At 44.0% G+C, this 20,926-nt stretch overlaps 1 protein-coding gene across 1 annotated transcript in view; it reads right to left on the minus strand.

The window, feature by feature from the left end:
- Positions 1–273: 273 nt before the first annotated feature.
- Positions 274–20,926, minus strand: part of FA2H (fatty acid 2-hydroxylase) — a 604,197-nt gene continuing 583,544 nt past the window's right edge. Inside the window, exons 6-7 of the mRNA XM_069217631.1 lie at positions 8,849–9,101; positions 274–3,263 (exon numbers count right to left, since the gene is read on the minus strand). Of these exons, the coding sequence (XP_069073732.1) occupies positions 3,190–3,263; positions 8,849–9,101 (327 nt within the window). The 3' untranslated portion in view covers positions 274–3,189. The remainder of the gene's footprint in view (positions 3,264–8,848; positions 9,102–20,926) is intronic.

Raw genomic sequence — 20,926 nt, forward strand, 5'->3', positions numbered from 1 at the left:
CGCCATCCGGATCTCGGCGGTCCGACCGCCGGGATCTGGATGGCGGTAGGGGGGGTCAGAATCCCCGCGGCGGTGCAGCAAGCTGCGCCGCCGCGGAGGATTCAATGGGGCCGCGGTACACTGGCGGGACCCCGCCAGTGGTGCCGGTCCGACCGCGGCTTTACCGCCGCGGTCGGAATCCCCATTGAAGCACCGCCGGCTTGTCGGCGGTGCTCCCGCGGTCCTCCGCCCTGGCGGTCAAAGACCGCCAGGGTCAGAATGAGGGCCAAAGTGCTTATAAGTGATCGTGATGTATTTACACTGATTGGTAATCTTAGGAATATTACGTTTTTGATAATTTATTACTATTCAGTATATTTGTTATCAGTGTTAATTCATGAAAAAGTGGCTATAAACAGTACTTAGAATGGATCACGAAAACATGAGTAAATAGTAATTGGAGATCCTGTTCGGCAGTCACCAGCAGATCAAAACCTCAGGTGACCATGAAGACGCATGAACAGCCATTTCTCCTCACCAAGGCGATCACCCAAGGACACCACCTTTTTGACCCAGGTGGCAAGTTAAACTGTGCTTAGACTAGTCACTGTGTTCAATCTAATGAACTCTTGCTGGTGAGGTAGGAAAATGCATTTTGCCGAACGCATATTGAGTGAAATGGACCCATTATTTTAATTCAACAGTGCAGCACCACAAATGAATACGAGAAATTGGTAGACTTCGTGATTATTGCAACTTGCTTAGTACTCCCTGGTTGGCGTCTTTCTTGTATGACATTGTTTTATTGGGAAGTAAATAAAATGCCTGAACTCATAAGTTTTCAGTTCAGCAACCTAGTTTTGGTATGTCATTGCATCAAAAACATAATTGGCACTGTTCATTGATCCAGTCCACAAACAGGCAAACTTTGAGAGACATTTGGATATTGTAGTTGGGGTACGTACAACCTGCATCAATTGCCTAATTATGTGAAATTTTGAGAAAGTTACACAAAATTATGGAAACTGCAAATCTGTTATTTTGCTCTATATTTTAGCGTTGAGTTCTCACAGGAATTTTTGCATTTCCTGCAAAAAACACAAAACTCATGAACAATAGCCACTTTCATGCTAGCTGTTCCCATTGTTCATGTGCTCCCAAGCATAAATGTTGCCAGGAAGGCAGCATAATTATGCGAATGTGGCATAATGGCGCAAATTCAGCAATTTTGCATAGCAAGCATAATGCAGAATTCCCCAAATTACTCAAATTACTCTAGCACAATAACCATCACCCAGGTGTAATTGCAATTCTTTGGACAACAAACCTACTTATACTCAGAAATTATTTCAATTTAAATAGTGAGCAGAGCCGCAACAGATTATTGAGTAGCCTTTAAAGAGAGAGAGGGAAACCTAGAAAGAGACTGTGGGCCTGATAAAGACCTTGGCGGATGGGTTACTCCGTCACGAACATGACGGATATCCCGCCCGCCGTTTTACAAGTTCCATAGGATATAATGAAACTTGTAATACAGCGGGCGGGATATCCATCACGTTTGTGATGGAGTATCCCATCCGCCAAGGTTGTAATCGGGCCCTGTGTGTGTGTTTATCTGTATTAGTGCCATCTGGAAATATTAGACTACATGATCCAGTGAGACATTTTTAAAACTGGATGAGGTGTGGGGACTCATTGATTCCACTTCTGCACCTGTGAAGCTGGTGATATAATCTGGCAAAGAGAGATGTGTACTTGTCATCTCTCTAAAGTGATTCAGAAGGCATTGGGTACCTTTATTGAGAGTTGCGTGGACTAGGGCTACCACAGTAGTGTTACTACCATTCTAAGCAACAGATAAGGGAACTTATTAGTCTCTTTTTTCATCTCCTTGCACGGGAACATCCGGGGGCATATTTACAAGCTTTTGGTGCAGGGCAGGTCTGCAAGCCTTCTTGTTGCGCTGCCCTGCATAAAAAAAAAGCGCCGGAATGTGCGATATCCTCAAGATATGGTGCATTTCTGTCCTTTTTCCCTGCACTGGTGCACAATGGACTGCCATGTGCCAACACAGCCACCCTTGATCCATGGTGCAAGGGTGTGGGGATGATTGTTTTTGTGCAGGAAGGTGCCCCTTCCTGCACAAAAACAATCTAGAGAGCGTTTTCCTTTTTCTTTCTGTGGCAGCACACATAGAAAAAGGAAACAAACAAGGAGAAATAAAGGTATTTTTCCTTGTTGTGCCTCCCTTATGTCTCCCCTGTTGAGGCATTGGCTTTTGACGCATTCACAGGTTTACAAATCCTTGTTAATCTGTGAATACATTAAAATCCATCAGTGTTGGGTGGGAACACCCACCGTAACACCCATGGAAAGTCTCCCTGTTGCAAGGTGAGTCAACGCAGCCACTTGCATTGTGTTGACAGTCCATATTTACAAAGTCATGAAAAGCCATGCAGAGTGGCTTCATGTGGCCCTGTAAATATGGCCCTGCGGTGTGCGCTGCCGGACCGTCACTAAAAGTGTTGTTCTGGTAGCGCAAAGGACCTTCTAAATATGGCCCCAAAGGCTCAGAAGTAGACTGCCAGCAATATGAACTGCTCACTGCCACCACCTCGTTTTGTGCCAGAACACATTGTCTCCTGTCATACCCACTTTTTTATTTCCATCAACCTTAGAAAAAGTATGTATATGCTATTAAAATGCAATATTTGCTGAATAATGGCTCAGTGTCTTGTGTTTATGTAAATGAGCCGTACTCATTGGTCAAAACCTATTGTCTTCTAGTGCCCCCTAAAAAAATCACAAATTGGGGATCTAGGCAGCTACAGAGAAAACTATATTCTATCAGCACTAACCAGTCAGGCATCACATGAGACAGAATATCAAAAGCATCCCACAATTCAACAGCAGAGATTTTCAAAGTCCATGTGATGGTGGTAGTGTAAATACAGCCATATCTTATTTCTGAAGCAAAGCTGCGATGTCTCAGAGACGTCAGCGAACTCCTTGTTATATATTCACTTTAATTTCGCCTTTTGTCTAACTGCCACAAAACACATTTAGAATTGTAATTTTGTTTTCTGTTCGATCGAAGATCCATCCGTGGATAGCTTGTGCATTAAAGATGTCACTTCTAAAAGGGCATAGGTCTTGGTCCAGTGGTTTACGAGGCTAGGGTACAGGGCCATGCGATCCAAGGGAAGATTATCACTCCTTCTCAGTGTCCTCTGGGATTAATGTATTGAAGGGGTGGTCCCAGAGAGTGCTGGTGATCCCAAAGCCTAGAAACAAAGGAGGTGGCAGAAAGAAAACAGAACAATTATTTGAAATATTTTTTCCTCTTCATCTTCTACACACATCTTTCCTTCTACTATGTATGGTTTTAACCATTTCCCTTCAGTCTTCCTTCTCTCCCTGAAATTCGGAATGACACTTTTACTTCTCAGATTCCTTCATATCATCAACACTTGAAATACTTGATCTGGGTGAGAAGAAGATTGGAAATGGTGTCTACACTTTTAAAAGGTGCAGATGTGTAAAACAGCAGGACAGTCCCACAAGTACAAGTAGCTCTTTACCTCACGTGTGATGACTGTGTACCCTTTCGCTTTGGTGTGACACACAGTGATAGGACATTAGTTAGTCGAATGCTCCTAATGTTCCATTACCACTGTGTAACTGCTGAAGTACCAGCCCTGGGCACTCAGTCAGACTACAACAATGATCTATTAAGGAGGTGTTTGAAAGCTCTCATCCCTAAGCGCGACCCCAGTTCCAACCGCCAAGAAAACGTCCCTTGCTGTTTGGACAGGGATTTCCAGTCCAAGTGAGATGCACCAAAAGACAGTAGTGAGATTCACCAAACGACAGAAACTGTGGAAACCTTCATGTTGTTTGCTATCCTATCACTTGTAACAAAGATGGGATTACATTTCTTTACCCTGTTAATATGGGGATGCAGTTTGTTTCACATTCATGTAGTGGGTAGTTTTTCACCCGAGTGAAATTTAGACAAAATAGACCGAAAGATTTACTTTGAGGTTTATTTGAAAGCCTGAAATTACATTTTTCATTAGTGCATTAGTGAAGGACGAGTAAACGAGATCACTATGAGTAAAACAATAAGTAAGATTCAGACATAGGTGATACACACTCCCGGTCTGAGCCTTTACTTTTTAATTGATAATATCTCATTGCAAGTAGCAATTTATTTGTTCTTTGACGTGATTTAGGGATCAATGCAGCATGATTCCGATCCATGCTCTTAAAAGACACCTTAACTATGATGAAAGCAAAGGCTACTGATATCTTTGAAATTGATTTGCTCAAAAGTGTTAGGATACTTTAGAAGTATATTATTTGGTATATAGAGTTGTTTACTTTATATATCAGGCTATTGCAAGGAACTTGCTCGAGGGCCTGACACTTTGGATTCTGGTAGGCACCACATCAACAGGGCCGCCACACAAGGAGGACAAATTGAAAATTAGCAGCCCACACTGAGAAAAGGCAACCTGCAGAAAATTAAATAAACCAGGTAAAAGTCCCTAGGAATTTAAAGCTGGGGCACCATTACTAATTCTGTGCCTCTCTTAATGGAAGGCAATGTGCAGATATGTATGGTTGGACATGGGTTGCAAAGGAGGGATCGAAAAGCGTTGGCCCCCTTGCTTCGCTTTTTAAAACTGGAACCAGATTCTAATCTTTTCAGCATAAGACGTCCGGTACGACAAATGTTACAAGAGTGAAGGTACTTGACTATAAAAAAACCCACTTGAGTTAGATTACTACTGCCTGCCCTGTTTTCTCAACAGGATCTATCTAACCTTTTCCCATGCAGCATCCAGTCCTGAGCAGTTCATGTTCTTGTCTCCTGCAGCAGTTTCTACTCACAATACTCTTTCTCTAGTCCCTTTCTTGCCCCCAGAGGTTTGTGCTTGACTATTCCTCTCACTCCTCTTCTTCAGACTTCTGCATTGACAACTTCCAACTCTCTTCAGTCTGCCTTAAATATTTCCAATTTAGGGCCAGATTTCATGGAAAATGACGGTGCACGGCGCTGCGCCAAATTTGACAGTCGTGCACCATCATTATCAAAATGCAGGGATGCAGCATATTTACTAGAATACGGCTCACTCCTGTGTTTCCCTCTGCGCTGGTGCTAAATTTGCTGCTGTGTGCCAACGCAGCCACCCTTGCACCGTAGTGCAAGGATCGCTGTTCTGAGGGGGAGATTGCTTTTGTGCAAGAAGGAACACCTTCCTGCACAAGAACAATCTTAAATTGTGATTTGCTCTTTCTATGTGTGCTGCACACATAGAAAGAGCAAAAAACAAGGAGAAATTAAAGCATTTCTCCTCGTTGTGCTTATCTAACACCACTGCTGGGGTGGTGTTAGATTTTGGCACTGCCTCAGGTTTACGAAAACACATAAATCTGAAGCAGCGTCAAAATGTAATGGGTGTTGCTGTGCCACACCCACAGCAAAACCCATTGCATGCCCCTTCCACGCTAAGTGCTGCGTGTGAAGGGGCCGTATTTACAAGGTGGCATTAAGCCACAAAGAGTGGCTTAAAGCCACCTTGTAAATACAGCGCTGGGCATAGCACCACCTCTGGTGGCACTAGGGGCTCTTAAATATGCCCCTTAGTGTTTTCACAAAAGCCTCATTCACTGCCTTTAATTTACAGCTCTCATGTGCTAGCTGGTTAAAATGTTCTCTCATCAAGTGAGCAAGCTTAATGGAGAAATATAGGGTCTAGGGTGGGTCCTCCTTTCAAGAAAAAAATGAAAAAAGATGGACAAATGGTGAATTTGAAAGCAAATTAATTTAGTTAGAAAGCAAGGTTTATAAAGCAGTAGAATGTATGCTCTTGAAATATTAAACACATAAAAAACTGCCACATATCTTACTGCATTAACATGTTCAACAGTTACGTTAATGTGAAAATTGTACAGCGCAATAACTTCAGGCCCTTTAAAGTGTGTGCTTGCCCAGTGTCTTGCACTGCATGTGGCTTAAAATTTGGAAGAAAATGCTCTAACCAGGCAACAGGAAGCCCCCTCAGCTGCTGGATGCAATCAGTCTTACAAAATATGTGCAGACAGGTCTTTAAGTGGAATGAAAAAAGCTCTAAAGGGAACATGTAAAATACATTTCTGTGATTCCCATAGAGTGCTACCTGACCTGTATTTTGGTTTCTCTTTGAGATGTTATTGCATCCAGAAATATAATACAACAACAGACATACCCCTAAAACCTGTCAGTGTTATTAGGGTTGTCAATGGTTGTTAGCTGTCTACGATAAATGAGTAACAACAATTAGATATAAGTAATTAACATTGGAAATGTTTCAATTCTGAATTTGTGAGACTGAATTAGATATTACTAAGGCCTATGGAAGGAGTATGACCTTCAGTTATGTGTGCTTTACATTAGATATGAATGCCCTTTTCTCTTCACATCTCATCCATCTGCACATTTTCAACCTCCTCGCTTTCCTCTTCAGCACCCTCTTTTCACTTTCCCCTGAATTCACTTCCTCACATCTCCCTCATTTACCACCCCAAACATACACTGCACTCATTCACATTTAAGCACTTTATTTCCTTTGGCTTTTGCCTTTTAAGTATTTTGACTTCTGTGCACCCCGTCACACAACCTTGCGAAGAATTTCAATTGTAACTGGAATACATGATCATTGTTCAGTGTTCTCTGCAGAGAGACCAACCCACTTACTGACACTTTGCTTTACCTTCAGCCTGAGCACCAGCCCTCTCAATCAAATCCCCTCATAAACATCTGGCACCAGTCAAAGTGTGCACTATGCAAGAGCAATACAGAAATACAGCATGACGAAACCACTAACTCTCTTGGGAAATGCAAGATTAAGTCAAATATGTTAAATAAGAGAGGACCCAAATTGTTGACACATATTACCTTAATGTTTTAACATTCATTGTTTGCATATAAATCCATGTTTTTGGCATTAATGCTAAGGGCATGATGATAGGGCCAGTTTTAACACCATACAGCAGATAACTGCCTTTACTGTAAGCACATATTTCTCCCCTTGCGCTTGACTCAGATATTTGGATCAATTTTGCAAGAGAGCAAGAACCCTACTCCTCTTTTGGAACACTTTAGCGGGCAAATAAATACAGCAGCTCCACTTCTAAAGGAGCCAGTGGTCTGCAGCCAGGGCCTGGGTTGTCACAGTAAGGAAGGTTAGTGTGACAAGGTGGCTCAGTACAATAAAAATGACATAAGATTAGCATTATAACACTTACCATTACCGAAGGCAAGGCACTAGGGGCATATTTATACTTGTCATGCACCGAATTTGACCATTTTTTAAAATGTAAATTCAGTGCAAAACTAACTCCATATTTATACTTTGGCGATAGACCCGTCTAGCGCCAAATTTATGAAGTTAAAGTCATTTTTTGGACGTGGAAACATAGTTTGCGTCAATAAGATGCAAAGTAGGCATTTCCGTGCAAAAAATGACTCTATGGCCTTAGCACTATATTTATTCCCCTGTGCTAAAATCACGCACGGGAAGGAGGAGGGGTAAAAAAATGGTGCAAAGCTTGCTTTGCATCATTTTCTAATGCCTGGGTCAGGGCAGGCATTAGGGGACCTGTGGGCCTATTTTGATGGTGGGACACCATGGACTAAGACCACAGGTACCCTCCCCAGGCGCCAGGGACACCCCAACCCACACCAGAGGGACAGCGAAGGATGGGGTACCCCATCCCAGGTAAGTAAAGGTAAGTATTTTTTTTAAGTGCCATTGGGGGCCCTGAAATTGCCCCCCCCTACATGGCACTGAGTGCAATGGCCATGCCCAGGGGACCCTGGTCCCCTGTGCTGGCCACTGGGGTGGTAGGCATAACTCCTGTCTTTTCTAAGACAGGAATCATGTGGTATGGATGGTTTGGTGTCAGAAAATGACTCTAGGCAGGTTAGAGTCATTTATTTTACTCTAACTTGCCTAACATAATTTCTTGGTGCAAAACTCCCCTTCTTCCACACCGCCATCCCCACCCGACTAACGTCATTTTTTGAAATGCTAGCCTACTCTTTGCACCGGCTTGCACCATTCCATAAATATGGTGCCTGGCTGGTGCACAGACGTGGTGCAAGCTGGTGCTAAACCTTTTGGTGCAAAACTGCATTAGTGCAGTTTTGCACCAAAAAGTATAAATCAGGGCCTAAATCCCACATGCTTGCATCCACTCCCGTGGCATGCTGAATGGGGAAAGGGTGGGATCTATGCCTGTGAATGACAGATGGCTGCTCTCATGCAGGGATGAGGACTCTGATGCCCGAAACCATGACGCAAAAGCGTCACTGGCCTATAGTTGTTACTGCCATAGACCACAATGGAAATAAAGGGCTTTCGAGCAGTAAGCCCTGCGTCATGCGCCACAGTGTAGAAAGATGATTTACAGCCTGCTTCAAAGCTAGACAGGCCAGGCAGCCTGGGACAGACAGCCCAGACTTACATGCATGGATTTGCATAGAGATACGATCGTATCTCTTAACAAATCTATCTATTTAATATTTTTTTCTATAAAAGTGTAGGTATTTCAGAGGAACGCAGCCTCTGAACCCTAAAAGAGAAACTGCCCCTGTTAACTATAGATGGGAAACAACGCCAATTAGAAACTGTGGGGTGCATGTAGACACTATTGTTCATGCTTGTATTTTTATGTCTGTATTCTTCTCCCACTGACATTTGATATGCTTATTGCTTGTCATTTGGATTCCTTTTTGGTTGCCACCTGCATGCCTGCACACAAATCTTCAACCCCATTTTCTTCTACCGCCTGCTTCAACCTGCTGCTGGTCAGCTCATACCTGACTTCTGGTGCTTGAAGTGGTGTTTGACATGGTAGGCCTTCAATCCGTACAAGTAGGTTCCCTCTGGTGGTGCTCCATAGTGTAGGTAGTAGTGAGTCATGTCATAGATGATATAGCCACACAGAACACCAGCCACTAATGACTTTGCTATGATGTTTGGCAAGACGAGGTGTATTAATCCATATAAAGCTCCGAACAACAGTGATGCTGGCACTGGCGGAAAGACCAGCCGGGAGCTATCATAAGGAGACTGGAAGGAAACAAAAGAAGCACAGCATGAGCAGAGTAGTTATAACATATAGGCACCATCATGCAACTTTAGTATAACGGTGAGGGCTCCTCTTGTGATCAACGCTATAGTTTTCAGTCTGGAACAGTCACCCAGCCCTGGAGCATTATGTTTAGCAGCAGTAGTGGTGTTCTACTGCCATATACAAAATAAACACTGTGGTGTCTGCTTGTGGTTATATCTTTGCCATATATCTAAGGCTGCTGTTGAGCATTTCATGCAATGATCATTATTTGAAGGGGTGCTTTGTGTGGAAGTGTGCCAGTCATGCATGCCAAGGGTGAAACACAAGATGCAGGTGGGCCCTATATGGACCTAACCTACAGGGGACCCCGCATCTACCTCTGTAGCCTGTGTACAAAGAAATAGACGGGTTAGATAGCAGAGAGAACAGACATGTGTGAGTGTGAGAGAGCCAGACAGGTGAAAGTCATCTGAGAGAGAAAGAGGGGTGGGGGACCGGTGAGAGAGGTAATACACAGATACAGAGGAGAGGAAGGGGTAGCTAAGTGAGGTAGGTGGGAAGACAGAGAAAGGGGAGTGAGAGACAGGGGTGACAGAAAGGAACAGCTGAAAGTGATAGGAAGAGACAGGTATTGGACAAGCAGAGATAGACAGTTGAGCGACAGCTGAGTGGGACAGAAGGGAAGAGAAGTGATAGATCAATAAGGAAGATTCATCTGAGACCGGGAGAAACAGGCATGTGATAGGGAAATAGATGAAGACAGCTGAACAATATAGAAGGTGACACCTGTGTGAGAGCGGTGATAAAGCGTTAAAGAATGGTGAGAGACGGCTTAGAGAGAGGCAGGGAGAAAGGGGGCACGTGAGAGAGAGCAAGGCAGGTGAGCAAGGTAGAGTGAGGTAATGCATTTACGTCTTAGTTCCTACAGAGACAAGCATACATGCTGAGAAAGCACACAGACACACAAACAGTTAAAATAAAGTTACAACGTTACCAGCAAGAATAATGTTGTTGTTAGCCACATCAGCTAATAACAAAGATCAGTAAAGTCAATGGGCCAGGACTTAATATGCGAAGGTATGTAAACAGCATATGTACGTACCTATATACTAGTGCCTTGTTTACAAACTAAGGGCCAGATGTATCAAAGCTTTTTGCATTCGCAAACGGTGCGGATGCCCATTTGCGAATGCAAAAAGCTATTTCAGAATGTATTAAAGGCATTCTGAATGCAATTTTAAGGAATCGCTAAAATAGCGATTCCTTAAAATTGTGACCCTGTTTAGAGAGTCGCAACTTGCGACTCTCTAAATAAGAAATCGCAAATAAGGATTGCTTATTTGCGATTGCTAAGCACATGTAAGAAGCAATCCCTTATTGAGAACTGGGCATTAAGGAATCACTATTTACCACCAAGTTGAACATGGTGGTAACCATGTGCAAATTTTAAAAGTGCATTTAAAATGCATTTTTAAAATGTACATGTAAAGCACACATGCCCTTTTGGCATGTGTGCACCTTACACGTCCTAAATATCTTTTTGGGGTGCAGCAGTGGGGGCCTTAGGCCCCCCAGCACCCTGGGGTTTTGCATTTCCAAAATTGCGATTTCCAGTTAAGAAATTGCAATTTTGGAAATGCAAAACATTAGCAAATATGGGCCTACAGGCCAATAGGTGCGAATGGGGCCAGTTTCGCAATTTGCGATTCGGTAATAGCATTTGCGATTTTTAAGAAATCACTATTACTGAATCGCAAATGTGATACATTGTATTTTGCGAATCAGAAATAGCGATTTCTTAAAAATCGATATTTCCGACTCGCAAAAGGCCTTCTTGGTACACCCGGCCCAATGCCTTTACACTTTGTCTGCTCTACTTTTCATACACAACATACAGCCTGATCTATTACGATTCCTATTAAGAAATCGTAAATTGCATGAAATCACAATTTGTAATTTGTGATTTCTTATTAGGAATCTAATAAAATGGATGTGGTAGAAGTCGGTGCAATTTGCACACAGACGTCTACCAAATACGTTGCTATTTTGTGAACCAACCTATGTATTAACAGGTAGTTTGTAGTGGGTCGCAGCCCAATCTAACTTATTAACATGCATGAGGTAGGTCACAAATGGAGACTCTCTTCAATTGGTTGGAGTCACAGACATGGTTCCCTGCTGCAGGCCACCATACCCGCGATTGCTTTAAAATAAAGAAACTTAAACAAACTTTTTTTTTAACGTAGCCTGTTTTCCTAATAGGAAAATGGGATGCATTTAAAAAAGAAAAAAAATACTTTTATTAAATGACATTCACAAAAGGGAAGGGATCTCTAGGGTTCCCTTTCCTGTTTGTGAATAGTTATCACGAAATGTGATTTAGTGGTAAAATATCAATGTTTTGTGAACGGATTTCGGTTGCAAAACATTAATACATAAGCTGAAGAATAGGTATTTGGAAGGGATGCCCTTTCCAAATAACGATTATGTATTTATTCTAAAACCAAAACTGTGATTCAGTAACCTTACTTGAATCACAGTTTGGGTTTTGTATATTTAAACACGTCATTTTCTGGTAGCAAAGGATCAAATTTGATCTTTGCGACTGTAAAACCGCTTGGTAAATCAGGCCACTGGTACTGAGTGCAGCACGCAACATTTTAACCATATTATACTTTATAGCACTTAGCATATATCGTAATAAGGGTATGATAAAACTAAGCAAGTTTTTAGAGTTTAATAATGGACAAGTTCTACCCCACTGATTGAATGCCTGGGCTTCTATACTATTCACCTTTAGAATCCCAAGTTGTCCCTTCCATTTGAGAAGGTCCACCCCTCCTTTTTGGTAATGCCTCTCTCATAGTCCCCTGTAGTAATGTGGTGTAAGATAGAGCGTGCGTGTGTGCCATGTGTGATGTAAGAAACAGTGATGTAAGATAGAGCATGCTTGTATAGAATGTGAGTGAGGAAAGGTTGGAGATGTTTTGAAATGTATACGGAATATAACAATTAGCAGTTGTAGGAAGGAGGTACAGTGGATGTGCGTACTAAATAAAGATACGTTAAGCTTACTGTGGATGTTGTGATCATTGCCAGGTGGGCTGCTACAATCCCCTATTAGTCTCCACCAACACCACTGTTTTTATATTGTAGTACGATGGGGAGTAAAACTTATCATTTTGGACCTTTAATCTGACTTTGTAGTAAATGCCTCTAGGGAGGCTTTCCACGTTCCTAGTTTAGCACATTTGTCTGGCCTTATTGTCAGTGTACTTAGTGGCTATTTCTGCTTTGCCTAGCAGATCCCGTTGGCTCTCCATGCTGCACTTGGTTGGACAGGAGCTTATTAACGGATTGGTTTTGACAGAGTGCAGATGTTTATTCTGAAATCTTTTTTACAGACGGTGAAAGGAATTCATTTCACAGAATGTGGATGAAGGAGGGTGGTGAGGAATCTGTGGTTAGATAGATTGCCACCCAGAAAGAGCATTAAAGAAGTTTACTAACTTGTCCTTCTGATGGTTAGCTCTAACTGCAGATTCCTCATCTTCTGAATACCTACCAAAGCAATACCGCCCCATGTAGTAGTTCTGTGGAGTGGCTCAGACCAGAAAATCCTGCAGGACCGAATGGGCAAAGTACCTCTCTCACTGTATCTGGCTATTAAGGCATTAGTGCTATGTGAACACATAGCGGTAGGTGTCCAGAATGGACACTGTGTGTAAATATAGTGGTACCATCATTGGCTCTCGTGGAATAAGCCCTTGGCCTTTCTGGGGTCTACTTAGCCAGTATGTTGCAGAACCTTATACAAAGGACAATCCACCTGTGAGAAAGTAGCCTCTTTCTATCATGGTTACCCCCATTTTTGTCCTGCTTGTCAGTGTGTTTTGAATGTGTCACTGGGATCCTGCTTGTCAGGACCCTAGTGCTTATGGCTAATGGCTTGTTTGACAGTGCGTTTCACTGTTTTCTAAATTATCACTGGAGTCCTACTAATCAGGACCCCAATTTTCATGCTCACTCTGGTTCCAAATTCGTCCTTACATACCGGTAAACCAGTATGTCACTCCAAATTGGCATACTGGACCACCCTTTATAAGTCCCTAGAATATGGTACCTAGGTACCCAGGGCATTGGGGTTCCAGGGGATCTTTTGCCACCCTTAGGGAGCCCAGACAAAGGCTTCTACAGGACTGCCATTGCAGCCTGTGTAAAATAGTGCATGCACTTTTTTCACAGCCATTTTCACTGAACCAGGTCGCTTATAAGTCACCTACATGTCAGGCCTTCAGACCCTGAAGGCTGGGTGCAAAGCACCTGTGTGTGAGGGCACCCCTGCACTAGCAGAGGTGCCCCCACATTGTCGAGGCCCATTCTCCCAGACTTTGTGAGTGCGGGGATGCCATTTTAGGTGTGCACTGGACATAGGTCAATACCTATGTCCAGCTTCACAATGGTAACTCCAAATATGGCTATGTTAGGTGTCTAACAACTGGGAATTGTACTTCAATACTGATTCCAGCATTGGTTGCACAATCCCATGCACTCTGGGGGCTCCACAGTGGACCCCCAGTACTGCCACATCAGCCTTCTGAGGTTTTTCAGGCAGCCCCAGCTGCTGCCACCTCACAGACAGGCTTCTACCCTCCTGGGGCTTGAGCAGCTCAATCCCAGGAAAGCAGGACAAAGCATTTCCTTTGGGAGGGGGTGTTACACCCTCTCCCCCTGGAAATAGATGTTACAGGCATGGGGGGGTATCCTCCCATAGCCTCTGGAAATCCTTTGAAGGGCACAGATGGTGCCGTCCTTGCATAATTTAGTCTACACCAGTTCAGGGACCCCCAGTCCCTGCTCTGGCGCAAACCTAGACAAAGGAAAGGAGAGTGACCACTCCCCTGTCCATCACCACCCCAGGGGTGGTGCCCAGAGGTTCTCCAGAGTGTCCCTGGGTTTTGCCATCTTGGATTCCCAAGTGGTGGGGCACTGTGGGAGCATCTGAGTGGCCAGTGCCAGCAGGTGATGTCAGAGACCCCTCCTGATAGGTGCTTACCTGGTTTGGTGACAAATCCCCCTCTCAGGGCTACTTAGATTCTCTCCTCTGGGTGTTTCTTCAGATTCAGATTGCAAGACTCCAGCAGGAATCCTCTGCATCCTTTACTTCCATTTTCTACTGACAGATCAACTGCTGACTCCTCCAGGGACTCTACAAAACTGCAACAAAGAAGCAAAGTTGACATCTGCAACATTGTAACTTCAGCTCCTGCCAGCAACTGCAACAGTTTCCAGGTCGTGCATCCTCAGAGGACTGCCTGTCTTCAGCCTGCACCAGAAGAACCAAAGGAATCTCCCGTGGAGTGACAGAGTCAATTCCCTGCCTCAGCACCTCTCTGCAGCAACAACCAATGGTTTGGGTCCCCTCTCCAGATGACAGGCGTGGATCCTGCAACACAGGTGGTGGACTAAAGTGACTCAGATGGTCCCAACGCCCAGCTATCCAGCTTTGGTGGAGGTAAGAGCTTGCCTCCCCACGCAAGACAGTATCTCCCTTGCACCTCATGACTTGCAGTTGCCAAGGCTTGTGTGTGACCTTCCAAGAAGTTCTTCGTGTACAGCACAGGTTAGGCCCTCAGCACTCCATCCTACGATCCACAGCTTCCTCAGTGGTTCTCTGGCGGCGTGGAGATCCTTTGTGTTGTGCTGCGTGGTCCTCCATTTGCACCTTCTTTGTCCCCGTGCTGTGGGACACCTGTGCACTCTACCTGGTCTTCTAAGGGCTCTCTGAGTTGCTGAGAGCCCCCTCTGCCTCCCGCTCCTGGGTAGAGGCCACTAGGTCCCTCCTGGTCCCGGGCAGCGCTGTTTTGCACTAACCACCAGCTTTGCGGGTGCCAAGTCTTATTGGCAGAATCCAGCGACGCAAATCCAGACTGCATTCATCCATCCAGCGTGGGACATCTTCTGCACCAACCAGGAACAAAAAATCTGTCTTTTCTGGTGCAATACTGACTTTGTCTTCTCACGGGTTGTTCCTCTTTAGCACCTTCATCTAGTTTAGCGGGGGCTCTTGTTCTCTTGGACTCTTCAGTGCTTCTTGGACTTGGTCCCCTTCTTCCACAAGTCTTCAGGTCCAGAAATCTATCGTTGGTGTCTTGCAGTCTCTTCTGGTTCTTGCATTATCTTCTATCACTACTTCTAGTTTGTTTTAGGAAACTTGCTGTGTTTTACTCCTGCTTTCCTGGACTCTGGGGTGGGGTATTTTACTTACCTATGGTGTTTTCTTACACTCTGAGCGCCCCTCTGCACACTACACTTGCCTAGGTGGGAAACCGACTTTCTCATTCCACTACTTTAGTATATGGTTTGTGTTCCCCCTAGTCCCATTGCAACCTATTGTGATTTTTACTGTTTGCACTGTTTTCCTAGTGTGTACTTACCTGTTTTTGGTTACTAGTGTATATATTGTGTAATGTTCTTACCTCCTAAGGGAGTATAGTCTCCAAAGTATTTTTGGCATTGTATCACTAAATAAAGTACCTTACTTTTTGTAACACTGAGTATTGTCTTTAATGTGTGTGAGTACTGTGTGACTACAGTGGTATTGCAAGAGCTTTACATGTCTCCTAGTTCAGCCTTGGCTGCTCTGTCTACAGCTACCTCTAGACAGCCTGGCTTCTAGACACTGACTACATTTCACTAATAAGGGATAACTGGACCTGATATAAGGTGTAAGTAACTTTTGTACCCACTACAAACCATTCCAGCCTCCTTCACCACCTCATTATAAACCTTTTACAGAGACTTCTCCACCTTAATATGGTCCTTTTCTGCACCACCTTATCATTTTTTGCTCCTAAAGTCAGACAAAGAGCTGATCGTCCATCCAATGGTCTTTGGTACAATTAATGTGAAAGCTGAAGCTCTTTTAGGGTCCAAACACTGGATATCTCTTCCTCTTTTGAGGCAGGAGGTGGAGCAAAAAATGCCAGAAGGCAATATCTAGCATGAAAGGCTGTCACAACTACCACCAAACATGCTGCTCTAGTATGGAAGACCAGTCTGTCCAAAGAGAAGGTGATATGTGGTTGATGAACAGAAAGAGCCTGTAGATGAGTCACGTGACAAGCTGAGGTTATGACTGTGATAAAGACTGTTTTGAGAGTCAGAAGCATCAAAGGACAACTGTAAATAGACTCATATGGCGTATGCATATGGACCAGACCTCTAAGTCATGCTTCAACTTTGTATGTTTCTTTTTCTATTTGGACTTACCTGACAACTTGCAAAGGGAAGAGGGACTTTCACACTAAGGGCCTTAAGAATAAGAATCCTTCTGCATCCTCCCCTTTGACTTTCCTTATGCGTGTTGACTTTGAGCTTGGCTTTGTGGACCTGAATCACTTTAGGTTTAATCCTGGCGCAGTCCCTGCAAGACTTGGGGGTGTGCGAAGACTCTAGGCACCAAAGACATAAATGGTGGGAGTGTGTCACAGAAATCTGTTTGTGACAGTCCTTCATCAAACAAAATAGGGGAAAAGGAGACTATACTGATGAGCCTATCATAATTTTCATCAGTCAAACAAGGTAAGAGCCCCCTAAGCAGAATAAGTCAAGAGGCCAACTCCGTGACCCCCCATGCCTAACCCACTAACGTTATAAAGCGGACCTCACCCTCAGAATTTTGTGGTATGTTTTATCATTGAACCCATCACCCTAGAATGACAGTGCATTAGAGTGGGCTCAGCGGATGTCTATGAGCTCCTAGGTATTTTAGGGTTGAAGGGAAATACAATGTTCTATGGTGTAACCACATAGAAACTAGTTAATACCCTGATAAGGTTAAAAAACATTTAGGCCCATATTTAAAGGAAAATGACAGAGTGCGACGATGTGCCAAAATTGGCAACGCTGCACTCCGTCATTTTCACAACACAGGGATGCGCCATATTTAATTGAATACGGCGCACCACTGTGTTAGCCTCTGTGCTGTGGCTAAATTGAGCTGCTTGACGCCAACACAGGCATCCTTGCACCATCGTGCAAGGATTTCTGTGTTGAGGGGGGTTGATTCTTAATATGTTTCGTTAATATAGGTGTCCCTTCCTGCACTTAGACAATCACTAATAGTGATTTGGCACTTCTATGTGTGCTGCAGAATGGAACACACACAGAAGTGCCAAAGCGTCATTTTCAAATGATTGTTTATGTGCAGGAAGGGACACCTTCCCGCACATAAACAATCATGTCCGGCATTTTGCTCTTTCCATGCGTGCTGCAGAGTGAAGCACACATAGAAAAAGCAAAAAACAAGGAGAAATAAAAGTATTCCTCCTTGTTGAGTTTTGCTAACGCCACCCCTGGGGTTGCGTTAGTTTTTAGCGCTGCTTCAGGTTTACGAAAACTCATAAATCTGAGGCACCGTCAGAATGCAATGGATGTTGCTGTGGCACACCCACAGCAACACCCGTTGCACGCCCCTTCCACACAAAGTGCTGCGTGTGAAGGGGCCATATTTACACGGTGGCGTTAAGCCACAAAAAGTGGCTTAACGCCACCTTGTAAATAAGGCACAGGGCATTGCACCACTGGAGCGTCACGAAAAGTGACACTCCTGTGGCACTAGGGGCTCATAAATATGCCCCTTAATATTTTAGTAATACTATACATGGACGCCTGAGTGTAGTAATGGCCTCTACTTCCTTTATTGTGGTCTATATGATATGACCATTGTTTCCCCACCCAGATCCTGCGGCCTTCATCAGGACCAGAATATCCCTAAACATTATAAAGAGGACATAGTAACATGCTAAGTGATTCTCAACATACTAATGCCTGCACACTCTTAAGCAGACCTACAACCAGGGGACGACACATTGGTGATCGACAGGAGCAAGGAAGAAGATCAAACTATGATTGTTAAAAACTCTTTTTTCATGTGGGTGAAAAACACACTTGGGATTAATTTAAAAGGCATGGTCACTGTATACACTGCAAACATGATGGTGGCAAAAGTGAAAGACTGACAAACAGACATAACAAGACTGAAAATGGAAAATGGAAAAGCCTGCCCATCAGTATGTGGTAAAAGGTCACTGGTTTCTGACGTAAACTTACCCCAGTTTGGGGTAGAGGGTAGCCCCATAAGCAGCATGGATGGACCAGTCTGTAGTCACACTCTGTCAGGTGAATCAGACAGTACAAGAATTCAAACTCAAAACTCCAGGACTGAGTCATAACAGATTAAAAGGTGGCCCAATTAACAAATCAGCTGAAAGAGTCTAGCTTGACAGTCCTTGCAAGGTTTAAACTCTGTAGTATTTGGGGGCTACATGCCCCACCACACACTGTAAAGGAACCGTTTGACAAAGCACGTCAATATGACAAAAAAGTTGAGGAAGCAAGATCTCACTCTGCAGCAAAAGGCGTGAAAAAAAGGAACTGATTCTAGCGAGTTAGGATGGTGCGAGGGTGGCACATTTATGTGGCCCAGGTGTCACTTCCGGGGCGAGATGAAGCCATGTGGAGACACACAACTCCACTTCCTGGCACGCGGGAACAATGCTAAAAAAATGTTTGGGATCCATTCAGACAAATCCATGAAGTCTAGGAGTGTTCCCAAGGGGAGGAATTTATGGTTCGAAGTGTAAATCACAAAAATGTTTGCTTTCTTTATACAGCACTTCTATGACAAAGAATTTAATGGGTAATGATTCTGTGTGCTCTTGAGATGTAAAACAGTTGGGGTGGATCATCCACAATGGCGGAGGAGCGGCACCCCACTGGCTAAGACCCAGCAGCTAAAAAATAAAACAATATTTTACTATGGAGGGGGAAGGAGGAGTGGAGTGAGTGCACTTAAGTGTGCATGTCAGTTTGGCCAGCCGTCTTAGGCCAGCCAAACTGACATGCACACTTAGGTTTCTCCAACCCAGCTGTGTTGCACAGCCGGGTTGGAGAAACAGCACAGACTCCAGTGCACTGTCTGAGCGGCAGAAGAAACCGCTAGAACCAATCCTGACACCGCTCTCATGCTGGGTATAGCATGAGAGCAGCATCAGGATTGCATGGGGAGCCTGTGCTGGTGTCCTAGGGCCTGCTGGGACACCAACACCATCGGGAGGGAAGAGGGAAGAGGAAAGAGGCGGCCGGCGGTGGCCAGGTAAGTTTTTCAAAATGTATTTTGTATTTGATTGTTTTCCCCATCCCCATCCAAACCTCCCCTTGAGATTTGTGGCAGCCGCCACTGAAAAAGGTCCTAGTGTATTGCAATGCAAGCACTCAGAGGTGAAATAATACATCAAACAGATAATGGCTTGAAGTGAGAGAAAATTACTATTCTGGGCAGAGCCAAAGCCAAATCAATGTGTATTTTCAGGAATTGGTAGAAAGAGGCATTACAGACAGCTTTGTTGTCAATCCAGTCATGAAAAGGAACCTCTCCAAGGTGAGACTAGATTGGAACATTTCTCATAATGACATTAAACATTTCATCTTCACCCTGGTATCTCACTTGGAGCAGCAAATCAGACACCAAATCCACATGATATCGGGGTTCACATTGTTAAAAGCCCAATCAGAAGCAGTACTTTCGGTAGCAGCCTCATTAGAAATATGGAGAAATGGACTAATACAGATTCTGATGAAATAGTGAGGCCAAGTAAAAGGAGAGACCCCCTTTCCTAACTGCCATGCACGCTTCTAATCTATCTTGACTTTCTGTCCTACATTCTTGCCGTATTTTCTGACTAGATATATATATATATACTTTGGCAGCCTTAATGAATTGGGCAGAAGGGCGACTGGAGGTAAAAAAGCTAGTTAAGGAGACCACTCGGTGCTCGGATATGATCAGAAATAGCAAGAGGTGTGGCTTGCAGGCGTTCTTTTTTTCGCACTTAATGCCCTCCTACCACAGGCACAATGATCTGCTGTGCACACCCCAATACCTGCCAATCCACCCACATTTGGCGGGTGTCATCCCTTTTTTACCTGCATTCACCTGCCTGAAAAACATGTCTTCACAAACTTCAATTAAATGACATGCTTTTCAAAAGTATATCATCCACCAAAAAGTGTTTATTCTCCATTCATCGTAATGAGATCACCCTCTTAAATGCCTGCCTTCCCCCTTATTTTTGAGTCGGGAGATTGACAGGTATGACATACATCTTGTGACTACATGGTGTAGAAACTCCTGGGCATATTTAAGAAAAGTGGGGCTGCACACAGTTCAGCGCCACTTTTATTGCACCCCTGAGTGTCCCCCTAAAGCCACCATGTGTGCAACGTATTTAAAATATGGTGCACCATGGTGGTAGCTAGGGGACTAGCGTCTGAATTTTTTATGCTAGTCTGGCGCTTTGCAGGATTAGTGTAAAACATTCTGATGCTAGTCCTGAAAACCATGCAGAGGCCCATTGTAAGCAATGGAAGCCTCCTTTTAACGCCTGCTCTGAGCAGGCATTAAAAGTGCCCAAAAAATGTCGATTTCCTTGTGCCATTTTTTTGCCTCCCCCCCCCCCAACGGGGGAACGCCCCCTTTGCGTACATTATGCCTGGCGCAGGCATAATGTAGCGCAAAGTGTTACAAAGTAGCACAATCATGCATTGAGCCACTTTGTAAATATGGCGCTACATTTTTGGCCTTCTAATGCCACACTAATGTAAAAAAATGACGCTAATGTGGCGTTGGAATGGTGCTAGGGGCTCTTAAATATGCCTCGCTTTATCTGGGCAGACGATGAGGCAAAGCTGTCTAAAATTGCTGATGGCAAAAAAAAAAGGGGAGCGAGAGAGGGAAAGAGAGAGAAATGAGGCGATT

The sequence above is a fragment of the Pleurodeles waltl genome, chromosome 12, assembly GCF_031143425.1.
Source record: "Pleurodeles waltl isolate 20211129_DDA chromosome 12, aPleWal1.hap1.20221129, whole genome shotgun sequence".
Classification (NCBI taxonomy): domain Eukaryota; kingdom Metazoa; phylum Chordata; class Amphibia; order Caudata; family Salamandridae; genus Pleurodeles; species Pleurodeles waltl.